At 45.4% G+C, this 13,654-nt stretch overlaps 1 protein-coding gene across 8 annotated transcripts in view; it reads right to left on the reverse strand.

Moving 5' to 3' along the window:
- The window catches only part of diaph2 (diaphanous-related formin 2), a 749,871-nt gene that overhangs the window by 305,567 nt on the left and 430,650 nt on the right, over positions 1 to 13,654 (reverse strand). For all 8 annotated transcript variants that reach the window (XM_052512438.1, XM_052512437.1, XM_052512441.1 and 5 more), the window contains 2 exons: positions 2,279 to 2,380; positions 30 to 269 (listed from right to left, as the gene is read on the reverse strand). In XM_052512438.1, the coding sequence (XP_052368398.1) occupies positions 30 to 269; positions 2,279 to 2,380 (342 nt within the window). The remainder of the gene's footprint in view (positions 1 to 29; positions 270 to 2,278; positions 2,381 to 13,654) is intronic.

Genomic DNA, 13,654 nt, shown 5'->3' on the forward strand with positions numbered 1-13,654 from the left:
TGAACTCATACAGTCCTTGCAGTACCTACCTTGCAGAGGAAGCTGATGTTGAAGCCAAATGTCTGGGCATTCCGGGAGCCAGCGTTCATGTAGTTGCCCACCAGCAACACCATCTCCAGCAGCTTGCTGAAGCTGTCACTCTTCTTCACCTCCTCGCAGGCGAACGTCACATTCATGATGTCCGGACGGATGTTGTTCACCTGCTCCTCGAAGGTCAGCTTGAAAAGGATTCCGTTGAGGCGTGAGCGCAGGAGCTTCACAGAGCTCATCTAGGACAAACATGACAATATTTGGTTTTGAAAAGTTTAGCGAGCCTACGTAGGGTTTATGAAGGCTCTATGAAGTCCTAATTAAGTATGTATAAGTTATATGTTGTTTAATGTGTGGCCAATGTGGCATTGCAGAGCTCTAATGCAAATGTCTGTATAGTCAGCAGTTGAGAGATGTGCCGGTGCGACAACTTCCACCAACATGCCACAATGACGGCCTAGGAACAGTGGGTTAACTGCCTGTTCAGGGGCAGAACAACAGATTTGTACCTTGCCAGCTAGGCTACCCTGCCGCCCCATATTGTGAGTATATATAGAGCGGCGGCTCTAGGGGGAGCGGCGGCTCTAGAGGGAGCGGCGGCTCTAGCAGGAGCGGCGGCTCTAGGGGGAGAGGCGGCTCTAGCGGGAGAGGCGGCTCTAGCGGGAGAGGCGGCTCTAGCGGGAGAGGCGGCTCTAGTGGGAGAGATGGCTCTAGGGGGAGAGGCGGCTCTAGGGGGAGAGGTGGCTCTAGCGGGAGAGGCGGCTCTAGTGGGAGCGGCGGCTCTAGCGGGAGTGGCGGTTCTAGAGGGAGCGGCGGCTCTAGCGGAAGCGGCGGCTCTAGCGGGAGCGGTGGCTCTAGAGGGAGTGGTGGCTCTAGCGGCAGTGACGGGTGAAAGTGACTTATTTCCCTCAGAAGCCTCTGTGTGTTGTGGTGGTCCTGATGAGGTAGCCTCATCAGCAGGATTTCCACGATATTTCCACGATTGCTCTACGATAGATATCATGGGGGAACTTGCTTCATTACATCCTCAAAGAGCCACAGGTACATAGACACCACCCAGTTTTACTGAATGGATACAAACTGATTTGCAGGTCTACCCCAATTTAACGTTATCATATTATTTTTAACCCATTAGGTTAACTGAGAATAATCTCTTTCAGACAACGAACTGGAGGAGTAAAACTGACAAGAAAATGTAAAGATATAGCTAAATATACATGTATAAAGTTTTCTGGAATGTACTATGATAATGTGCTCTGGATAAATCAATGTGGTATAAAAAAAGTAATTGTAAGATAAAACAATAAAGTCACTTTAGACTCACTTCTACATGACTCTGTAGAAAGCGTAAAAATACAACTGTAGGCTAAAGTATAACCTCAGCATCAACTACAGCTAGCACTTGAGGCAACCATACTAAATCACTTATAGTGGCTTGGAGTGTAACATTGAGCTGTTCTGACTTCACTATGAAGTAGAGTGCACTAACTTTATTACAGAGAATCCAAAGCCCAAGGCTATGATTATATCACTAGGCAATATTGACGGTTTATGCCAGAATATGGAATTTGTTTCGGCCAGGAATGACACTGTGACTTTCACAACACAATGACACATAATTAAGCTACTATATTGAAATCAAGTTTCACACTTTATTATTTATCAAAATCATGGCTTCTGTCAGTCAAAGATCAGGCCACCATATCGGACTTGTTATGAAACGTTCTTGCTCTTTAAGATATTGAATAGGTCTGATAATGCATAAAGCCTCAAGGCCATCTTTTTCTATTCCCCAATTGCTCTCTCAATGGTCCTATTCCTAATTTCCTAGTCCCCTCCCTACTGTCTTGGCCCTACACTAACCTCCTTCATTAATGAAGAGCTAGCTAGACATATAATGGTGTGTGAAGTAGCAAGAAAAGAAAGGGTGGGGGTCTGCTGTGTGACAAAAAGAAAGGGAACAGAATTGAAAGAGGAAAGGGGAGTGGTTATGAGAGTAGGTAGTGTTTGGTGCACTGGAATACGAGGGAAGGAGAGAGTGGGTGAGAGTGAGGGGAAAGAGATAGAGGGGGGAGAGAGAAATATCGAGAGGGTGAGAGAAGGGGAGAGAGGGGGGTGAGCGAGAGAGATAGCGAGGGGGAGTGAGAGAGGGATCTATCCTTATCAATAACCAATTGAAAAACCTTTCCTCTGTAGGTATGTAGGTAAGTGTGTGTAAAACAGGGTATATTTTGTAAGACCTACTCACCACAATGCCAAACTGTTCAGGCTCACATAGGTCCTCGTACTCATTCTTCAGTTCTGCCAGAGCGCTCAGGTCCTTCTGCTCTGGTAGGTTCTTTATCAGGTTCTGTAAACACACACAGAGACACATTTAAATGCTTTATTTGAATCCAAAAATCACATTACAGTCTAGAAGGATTTAAACATTTTAAAGGACACAGATTCATGGACACCTACGGACACAAAAAGCATATACACACACAGCTCCTGTCAGTACAGTTTGCCCCCTGCTCGCCTCCGCAGGGACACCAAAATGCACCTGAGAGAACACTCAGGCAGCTTGGAGACAAAAGACTCTACAGAACCAAGCTAGAATCAAGACCCAGCACTGGGAACATCCACACAACACCAAGCTCGAATCATTATCGGAAGGTTCCATACAAACACCAGTACAGTACATCAGAGCGTGGATGGTTATGAGATATTTTTGCATACATTCAGTACTTTCAAGATAAGCGTCACCGCAGGGAACAGACATGGTTCAGACAAACATTGCATATCTACATTTATCTTGGAATTAGCACACTAACTGTTTCTATGGGAATACAAAGAGGAGAAGCGGCAGGTAGGAGGATGATTAGGAAAAGGTCAGGTCATTACCTCAATGGGAACAACTTCAGTAAGAGCTCCAGCGAACCACAGTTCAAACACGTAATAACGCTGGCGATTAATGGAGACTTTCATTCCGACTTTGTCGGTTTGCATCATCTTCCTTGGAAAACATGGCAATTTACCATTTATAAATAAGATTAACCTAGTAACTTCAGTTTTTAAATAGAATTTGACTTTCAGAAAGCCAAAGTCGAGCTTTACAATTATCATACAGGTCCAAACAGTGAGGAAGATGAGCAGGAGGAAGAGGAGAAAATCTTAATTTCCCATTAAATGTTAATTGTGCATGGAAAGGTCAGTTGAATAAATTCAATGAAGCATAGCTACCTTTCTTCAACTTCTCGGAAAGATGGAAGAGAAAGAAGAGAAAGAGGAGGAGAAAGATGAAGAGAAGGAGGAGAAAGATGAAGAGAAGGAGGAGAAAGATGAAGAGAAGGAGGAGAAAGATGAAGAGAAGGAGGAGAAAGAGGAGGATGAGAAATATGAGGAGGAGGAACAAAAAGAGGAGGAGAAAGAGTGGGATTAGATGTGCTCTCATTAGATCCCCTAATTTAGACAGCAGGCTGGCACTCTGTCACATGAGCAGGCTGGCACTCTGTCACATGACCAGGCCAGGACACACACACACTGACCACTGCCCTGGAACTGAACAGCCATGAGCCGTCACTGGCCTGGCTCTACTGTCCACTAATGATGACATCTCTCCCCTTCCCCCATGGATTCAAAAGTCTAGAAACCAACCAAGTTGGAAATAAATAGTGTGAAGTTTGTCAGTTCTAGTGTGGTCTGCAACAGTTATATTAAAATGTGTGTTGCTTCTATATTAGCCACTGAATGTTCTCCCAATTATAGAAAAGAAGTGTGGCCCAGTTATGTAGCCTCATTATAATTCAATAATGAAGGCTGTTGATCATAGCGTACATCAATTGGGAAACAGCACATAGAATGGACATTACATTCCCCCCCAAACGTGTATGGTGATGTGTACGAATGATGGGGCTTCCAACGGTGTCAGTGTTCTTCCAAAGATCTCACTAACAATATGTGTTTTCTTTAATTGTTCCGGGGTTTTTGGTGCATTATAAACACCTAGGATGCGTCCCAAATTGCCCTTTGAGCCCTGGTTAAAAGTAGTGCACAATATACGGAATAGAGTGCCATTTGGTACTTTCCAGACAAAAATAGAGACAGCTAATTATTTGCTCTTGACCTTTCAGGCAGAAACCCTTATTGATTATTGAACAGTCACTCCAATGTGTTCATCTCTGTAGTGCAGCTGCTGATCACTGCTTCCTTACTGCTTATTAGACATTATAGAAGTCAATTATTGTCTTTCAGGAAAATGGCATATTTGATAGATAATTATTTAAAAAATGATTCAGATAACCGATGTCAACCACCTTGCAGCGAAAAAGAAAGCAAATGCAAGCACAAGCTTGGTCACAGTTTATAACCCACATCTTATTGTGCAAAACACTATTATTAACCCAGTTAACCAGAAAATAACCTGTTCAAGAATCCTCCAAAATGCTTCAACCCAATTCAAAAGAAGATTCCGGAAACATTCTGTGTAGAGGAAATAAATGCAAATCTGGAAATTCAAACTGCCACTCGACTTTATTGTCTTCCCATGGTACATGGTTTGGAGAGCTTTAAGGGCCTCGCAGAAACAGGACCACAACGGAGCAGCAAAGATCCACCGCCACGTGAAGAGGTATTATGAATTTCTATTTCCTCTTCTCCTCTCTTCCAAGTCTGAGGAACTTTACCCTGGGTTGAAGAACAAAGTCCTCCTCAACGACGTATCGTTGATTCAGAACGAAATGCAATAACACAGCAGCGAAACCATTCAGCCTCAGCAGTCATCATCGCTAATGCTCCCAGAATCTGATTATTGGTGTTGTTTTCCTCTGCCGCAGCTCGTTAAGAAGAGACAGAAATGAAAGTGTGTTGTGGCCTTGTCTGCGACCGTTTCCGATGTTGTCTCCAAGACTTTCTTCACCGACTGAAGCTGCTAGGTTGAGGTAAAGAGTTTGAAATGGAGATGGAATTTCTCAGGGTAATTGTTATTTAATTTGTCTGTCATCTAGTTAATTATCAGCAGCCCCCATAGACGGTAATTGACACAAAGGCGTCGCCATATGTGTAGTTCTGTCAAAACCGGTGCTAGATGAGGCTATGCCAGACCCTTCCCGGCAGGCCTCCAGACAGACACACATACAGACACACTCGGCATCTGGGGGAGATTATTGGAGGGCTGTTACAGTCACCAAACTATCATTTGGGCTCCTGGAGACTGGTGAAATCCCTAATGACGTCAAGACAGAGCAACAAATAGTGTGTAACTTTCTGTACTGCTCAAAGCCCAATGCACATTGGCTGCATTGTTTCCCGCCACCCCCTCTTTTACACTACTGCTACTCTCTGTTCATCACATATGCATAGTTACTTTAACCATATCTACATGTACATACTACCTCAATCAGCCTGACTAACCTGTGTCTGTATGTAACCTCCTATACTGTATATAGCCTCCTCTACTGTATATAGCATGTCTTTTTACTGTTTTATTTCTTTACTTACCCATTGTTCACATAATACCTTTTTTGCACTATTGGTTAGAGCCTGTAAGTAAGCATTGTGTTCGGCGCACGTGACAAATACACTTTGATTTGAATGAGCATGGAAACTAATGGTCTTTCTTGAGTAGGAAGAAAATACTGTATTGAATAGTATTGTATAGGACAGGAACAACTGTGGAGAAACCGTCTCCCAGCATTGATACTCCAATTAAAAAACATATAGAAGTGATATTGCGGAAATTTTTTTTTAATATGATGGCATGTCTTGTTTCTCTTTGTCATCTATCATGTGCTTCTTTAGAGCGTACAAAGCATACAGGTGGACGATAACACACTGTTTGGCATGTCAATAGTACTCACTTTTCTGATTGGAAGAATAAGTAGACACACTGGGTACACAGGTCAATTTATCCACTGTTCCCTTTCTATGGCCTCCACAGTTTCATTTCTATGGCCTCAACTGGTCCCTTTCTATGGCCTCAACTGGTCCCTTTCTATGGCCTCCACTGTTCCCTTTCTATGGCCTCCACTGGTCCCTTTCTATGGCCTCCACTGTTCCCTTTCTATGGCCTCCACTGTTCCCTTTCTATGGCCTCCACTGTTCCCTTTCTATGGCCTCCACTGTTCCCTTTATATGGCCTCCACTGTTCCCTTTATATGGCCTCCACTGTTCCCTTTCTATGGCCTCCACTGTTCCCTTTCTATGGCCTCCACTGTTCCCTTTCTATGGCCTCCACTGTTCCCTTTCTATGGCCTCCACTGTTCCCTTTCTATGGCCTCCACTGTTCCCTTTATATGGCCACTGGTCCCTTTATATGGCCTCCACTGTTCCCTTTATATGGCCTCCACTGTTCCCTTTCTATGGCCTCCACTGTTCCCTTTCTATGGCCTCCACTGTTTCCTTTCTATGGCCTCCACTGTTTCCGTTCTATGGCCTCCACTGTTTCCGTTCTATGGCCTCCACTGTTCCCTTTCTATGGCCTCCACTGTTCCCTTTCTATGGCTTCCACTGTTCCCTTTCTATGGCCTCCACTGTTCCCTTTCTATGGCCTCCACTGTTCCCTTTCTATGGCCTCCACTGGTCCCTTTCTATGGCCACTGTTCCCTTTCTATGGCCACTGGTCCCTTTCTATGGCCTCCACTGTTCCCTTTATATGGCCTCCACTGTTCCCTTTCTATGGCCTCCACTGTTCCCTTTCTATGGCCTCCACTGTTCCCTTTCTATGGCCTCCACTGTTCCCTTTCTATGGCCTCCACTGTTCCCTTTCTATGGCCTCCACTGTTCCCTTTCTATGGCCTCCACTGTTCCCTTTCTATGGCCTCAACTGGTCCCTTTCTATGGCCTCCACTGTTCCCTTTCTATGGCCTCCACTGTTCCCTTTCTATGGCCTCCACTGTTCCCTTTCTATGGCCACTGGTCCCTTTATATGGCCTCCACTGTTCCCTTTATATGGCCTCCACTGTTCCCTTTCTATGGCCTCCACTGTTCCCTTTCTATGGCCTCCACTGTTCCCTTTCTATGGCCTCAACTGGTCCCTTTCTATGGCCTCCACTGTTCCCTTTCTATGGCCTCCACTGTTCCCTTTCTATGGCCTCCACTGTTCCCTTTCTATGGCCACTGGTCCCTTTATATGGCCTCCACTGTTCCCTTTATATGGCCTCCACTGTTCCCTTTCTATGGCCTCCACTGTTCCCTTTCTATGGCCTCCACTGTTTCCTTTCTATGGCCTCCACTGTTTCCTTTCTATGGCCTCCACTGTTCCCTTTCTATGGCCTCCACTGTTCCCTTTCTATGGCCTCCACTGTTCCCTTTCTATGGCCTCCACTGTTCCCTTTCTATGGCCTCCACTGGTCCCTTTCTATGGCCACTGTTCCCTTTCTATGGCCACTGGTCCCTTTCTATGGCCTCCACTGTTCCCTTTCTATGGCCTCCACTGTTCCCTTTCTATGGCCTCCACTGTTCCCTTTCTATGGCCACTGGTCCCTTTCTATGGCCTCCACTGTTCCCTTTATATGGCCTCCACTGTTCCCTTTATATGGCCTCCACTGTTCCCTTTATATGGCCTCCACTGTTCCCTTTCTATGGCCTCCACTGTTTCCTTTCTATGGCCTCCACTGTTCCCTTTCTATGGCCTCCACTGTTCCCTTTCTATGGACTCCACTGTTCCCTTTCTATGGCCTCCACTGTTCCCTTTCTATGGCCTCCACTGGTCCCTTTCTATGGCCACTGTTCCCTTTCTATGGCCTCCACTGTTCCCTTTCTATGGCCTCCACTGTTCCCTTTCTATGGCCTCCACTGTTCCCTTTCTATGGCCTCCACTGTTCCCTTTCTATGGCCTCCACTGTTCCCTTTCTATGGCCTCCACTGTTCCCTTTCTATGGCCTCCACTGTTCCCTTTCTATGGCCTCCACTGTTCCCTTTCTATGGCCTCAACTGGTCCCTTTCTATGGCCTCCACTGTTCCCTTTCTATGGCCTCCACTGTTCCCTTTCTATGGCCTCCACTGTTCCCTTTCTATGGCCACTGGTCCCTTTATATGGCCTCCACTGTTCCCTTTATATGGCCTCCACTGTTCCCTTTCTATGGCCTCCACTGTTCCCTTTCTATGGCCTCCACTGTTCCCTTTCTATGGCCTCCACTGTTCCCTTTCTATGGCCTCAACTGGTCCCTTTCTATGGCCTCCACTGTTCCCTTTCTATGGCCTCCACTGTTCCCTTTCTATGGCCTCCACTGTTCCCTTTCTATGGCCTCCACTGTTCCCTTTCTATGGCCTCCACTGTTCCCTTTCTATGGCCTCCACTGTTCCCTTTCTATGGCCTCCACTGTTCCCTTTATATGGCCTCCACTGTTCCCTTTCTATGGCCTCCACTGTTCCCTTTCTATGGCCTCCACTGTTCCCTTTCTATGGCCTCCACTGTTCCCTTTCTATGGCCTCCACTGTTCCCTTTCTATGGCCTCCACTGGTCCCTTTCTATGGCCTCCACTGGTCCCTTTCTATGGCCTCCACTGGTCCCTTTCTATGGCCACTGTTCCCTTTCTATGGCCACTGGTCCCTTTCTATGGCCTCCACTGTTCCCTTTATATGGCCTCCACTGTTCCCTTTCTATGGCCTCCACTGTTCCCTTTCTATGGCCTCCACTGTTCCCTTTCTATGGCCTCCACTGTTCCCTTTCTATGGCCTCCACTGTTCCCTTTCTATGGCCTCAACTGGTCCCTTTCTATGGCCTCCACTGTTCCCTTTCTATGGCCTCAACTGGTCCCTTTCTATGGCCTCCACTGTTCCCTTTCTATGGCCTCCACTGTTCCCTTTCTATGGCCTCCACTGTTCCCTTTCTATGGCCTCAACTGGTCCCTTTCTATGGCCTCCACTGTTCCCTTTCTATGGCCTCCACTGTTCCCTTTCTATGGCCTCCACTGTTCCCTTTCTATGGCCTCCACTGTTCCCTTTCTATGGCCTCCACTGTTCCCTTTCTATGGCCTCCACTGTTCCCTTTCTATGGCCTCAACTGGTCCCTTTCTATGGCCTCCACTGTTCCCTTTCTATGGCCTCAACTGGTCCCTTTCTATGGCCTCCACTGTTCCCTTTCTATGGCCTCCACTGTTCCCTTTCTATGGCCACTGGTCCCTTTCTATGGCCTCCACTGTTCCCTTTCTATGGCCACTGGTCCCTTTCTATGGCCTCCACTGTTCCCTTTCTATGGCCTCCACTGTTCCCTTTCTATGGCCTCCACTGTTCCCTTTCTATGGCCTCCACTGTTCCCTTTCTATGGCCTCAACTGTTCCCTTTCTATGGCCTCCACTGTTCCCTTTCTATGGCCTCCACTGGTCCCTTTCTATAATACTAAACTTTTCATGTTGCAGGCTCCTGTGATTCTCTCTTCAGGCAGCGAACATTCCCAACAGTGAAGTTGAAGAGAAGATCAACAAATCTCAAATGATAGTCACAGGAACAGCACAATCGATACAAAATGTTCTCCAAGCAATACCGTTTTTAGAATCAAAGGATTCAGGGGGAATCTCAACAGATGTATACAGTGGGTAAGAACTCCCTGTTTTCCTCTACCGATCTGGCTGGAGACTGACAACCAAAACATTTGAGATTTTTTCCCTCCAATTCAAAGACCGCAAGATGATGTTTTTCGATCTGTTTGACAGATGCAATTTTCACATTTTAATAATTTCTTCCCCGACAGATTTTGGCGAAGCGTCAGACAGAACATGTGGCTTTTGTCAGACTGACGTCTTACCACTGCGGTACCAAAGAGAGTCTCATTGAACGGCTGAAAAGCCTCTGTTAGATTTTGATACTGAAGAGCAGTCAAACAAGAGCCATTCTGAAGAGGTATCCACATCCGTTTTCATTTGAATCATGAGCTTTTCCAATTATATATTTTATGAGTTTCAGAGTTCCAATGCTTTAAAGGTGGGAAAAGTGATGGTCTGATGTAGTTTTAGGGGAGCTAATTGCAGGTAACTTTCAAAACAGATTATGGAAGAATAATGGAATGAGATGAATCTCCCAATGTGTCTTGTATATCTAGTATGCAAATGAGGTGCTGAAAAAACATGTAAACAAGGCATTTTTGTTTGGTATGATTGAATATACCAGCAATAGACAAAAAAAATAATGACCAATTATTATTATTTTTTTTACCAGGAGGCACGTCATGACAAATGTAGTATGCCTATTAGAAATGGAGTCACTTCAGATGCCTTCCACGTCACATCCAAACAGACCAGTTGAATGACAGTAGACTATCTCATAATTGAGGAATTAAGCCAGTGTGTACAAATATGTTCTCATTCAATTTCATCTGTCTGTCTCCTGACTAAACAATAAAACCCTTCAAATGTAAATGAAGGTGCACTTTCTCCGCTATCAACACTTACAAAGTACATCAGCTAAAACAGGTGGTAGAAATCCCATGGTCATGGATTCAGATATTCCTTAAACATATATTTCAACAATCAGCTACAGTATTTGCAGAGCATATTTTGCCAGTCTGCAAATTGTCAATCCAAAACTAACATCAGCACCAACAGAAGGCATACGTACTTTTCACATTCTTTCTGTGTTATTCTTTACTTTACAAGCAGAAATGTTGACAAGTTTTGTAGACTGAACTGGTGGCATCCGGCTAATCTAAAGTAGATCACTCAGACCTAATCCAGGATCCTTACTCCAAAGCCAACAAACACCTCAGATTCTCACTGAGGGTTGCTATTCGGAGAACAAGGGTGACAGATTCCAAAGTCATTGGCGTGACATTACGTTTGCCTTTTCAAAATACATGTGGAGGATTCTGAAGTGTGGGCACACCTGAACAGTTACGTTAACCACGGAGTTTGTGAAGAGGAATCGAGGGATCTCATAGACATTACTGTACAGCAACTCTCTGAGTAAGTGGATATACTGTACAACTCTTTAGGACACTGTGTGTGTGTGTGTGTGTGTGTGTGTGTGTGTGTGTGTGTGTGTGTGTGTGTGTGTGTGTGTGTGTGTGTGTGTGTGTGTGTGTGTGTGTGTGTGTGTGTGTGTGTGTGTGTACTTGCATGCATGTACAGTCAGGCAAAAAAGTATTTAGTCAGCCACCAATTGTGCAAGTTCTCCCACTTAAAAAGATGAGAGGCCTGTAATGTTCATCTTATGTACACTTCAACTATGACAGACAAAATTAGAAAACAAATCCTTAAAATCACATTGTATGATTTTTTATGAATTTATTTGCAAATTATGGTGGAAAATAAGTATTTGGTCAATAACAAAAGTTTATCTCAATACTTTGTTATATACCCATTGTTGGCAATGACAGAGGTCAAACGTTTTCTGTAAGTCTTCACAAGGTTTTCACACACTGTTGCTGGTATTTTGTCCCTTTCCTCCATGCAGATCTCCTCTAGAGCAGTGATGTTTTGGGGCTTTCAAACTTTCAACTCCCTCCAAAGATTTTCTATGGGGTTGAGATCTGGAGACTGGCTAGGCCACTCCAGGACCTTGAAATGCTTCTTACGAAGCCACTCCTTTGTTGCCCGGGCAGTGTGTTTGAGATCATTGTCATGCTGAAAGACCCAGAAAAGTTTCATCTTCAATGCCCTTGCTGATGGAAGGAGGTTTTCACTCAAAATCTCACGATACATGGCCCCATTCATTCTTTCCTTTACACAGATCAGTCGTCCTGGTCCCTTTGCAGAAAAACAGCACCAAAGCATGATGTTTCCACCCCCATGCTTCCCAGTAGGTATGGCGTTCTTTGGATGCAACTCAGCATTCTTTGTCCTCCAAACACGACGAGTTGAGTTTTTACCAAAAAGTTATATTTTGGTTTCATCTGACCATATGACATTCTCACAATCTCCTTCTGGATCATCCAAATGCTCTCTAGCAAACTTCAGACGGGTCTGGATATGTACTGGCTTAAGCAGGGGGACACGTCTGGCACTGCAGGATTTGAGTCCCTGGCGGCGTAGTGTGTTACTGATGGTAGGCTTTGTTACTTTGGTCCCAGCTCTCTGCAGGTCATTCACTAGGTCCCCCCGTGTGGTTCTGAGATTTTTGCTCACCTTTGTGATCATTTTGACCCCACAGGGTGAAATCTTGCGTGGAGCCCCAGATCGAGGGAGATTATCAGTGGTCTTGTATGTCTTCCATTTCCTAATAATTGCTCCCACAGTTGATTTCTTCAAACCAAGCTGCCTATTTGCAGATTCAGTCTTCCCAGCCTGGTGCAGGTCTACAATTTTGTTTCTGGTGTCCTTTGACAGCTCTTTGGTCTTGGCCCTAGTGGAGTTTGGAGTGTGACTGTTTGAGGTTGTGGACAGGTGTCTTTTATACTGATAACAAGTTCAAACAGGTGCCATTAATACAGGTAACGAGTGGAGGACAGAGGAGCCTCTTAAAGAAGAAGTTACAGGTCTGTGAGAGCCAGAAATCTTGCTTGTTTTGTAGGTGACCAAATACTTATTTTCCACCATAATTTGCAAATACATTCATAAAAAATCCTACAATGTGATTTTCTGGATTTTTTTTCTCATTTTGTCTGTCATAGTTAAAGTGTACCTATGATGAAAATTACAGGCTTCTCTCATCTTTTTAAGTGGGAGAACTTGCACAATTGGTGGCTGACTAAATACTTTGTTGCCCCACTGTACGTGCATGGATATATCTGCATGGGTACGTACAGTATGTATCTTAATTGTGTGTTGTCTGTAACTCCTGAATCCTTAGTCTGAGCCCATCTCCCCCATAACTGTTAGCCTCACAGATCATGAGCCTCCCCCCTTCCTGTTTGGCCCTGTCCGGGGGTGTCCTCGGATGGGGCCACAGTGTCTCCTGACCCCTCCTGTCTCAGCCTCCAGTATTTATGCTGCAGTAGTTTATGTGTCGGGGGGCTAGGGTCAGCTTGTTATATCTGGAGTACTTCTCCTGTCCTATTCGGTGTCCTGTGTGAATCTAAGTGTGCATTCTCTAATTCTCTCCTTCTCTCTTTCTTTCCCTCTCTCGGAGGACCTGAGCCCTAGGACAATGCCCCAGGACTACCTGACATAATGACTCCTTGCTGTCCCCAGTCCACCTGGCCGTGCTGCTGCTCCAGTTTCAACGTTTCTGCCTTATTATTATTCGACCATGTTGGTCATTTATGAACATTTGAACATCTTGGCCATGTTCTGTTATAATCTCCACCCGGCACAGCCAGAAGAGGACTGGCCACCCCACATAGCCTGGTTCCTCTCTAGGTTTCTTCCTAGGTTTGAGCCTTTCTAGGGAGTTTTTCCTAGCCACCGTGCTTCTACACCTGCATTGCTTGCTGTTTGGGGTTTTAGGCTGGGTTTCTGTACAGCACTTTGAGATATCAGCTGATGTACGAAGGGCTATATAAATAAATTTGATTTGATCATGCCCCCATCGCTGTTAGCCCCACAGATCATGCCCCCATCTCCCCATCGCTGTTAGCCTCACAGGTCATACGCCCATCTCCCCCATCGCTATTAGCCCCACAGATCATGCCCCCATCTCCCCCATCGCTGTTAGCCCCACAGGTCATGCCCCCATTTCCCCCATCGCTGTTAGCCCCACAGATCATGCCCCCATCTCCCCCATCGCTGTTAGCCCCACAGGTCATGTCCTCATCTCCCCCATCGCTGTTAGC

Source organism: Oncorhynchus keta, chromosome 4 (assembly GCF_023373465.1).
Source record: "Oncorhynchus keta strain PuntledgeMale-10-30-2019 chromosome 4, Oket_V2, whole genome shotgun sequence".
Taxonomy (NCBI): Eukaryota; Metazoa; Chordata; class Actinopteri; order Salmoniformes; family Salmonidae; genus Oncorhynchus; species Oncorhynchus keta.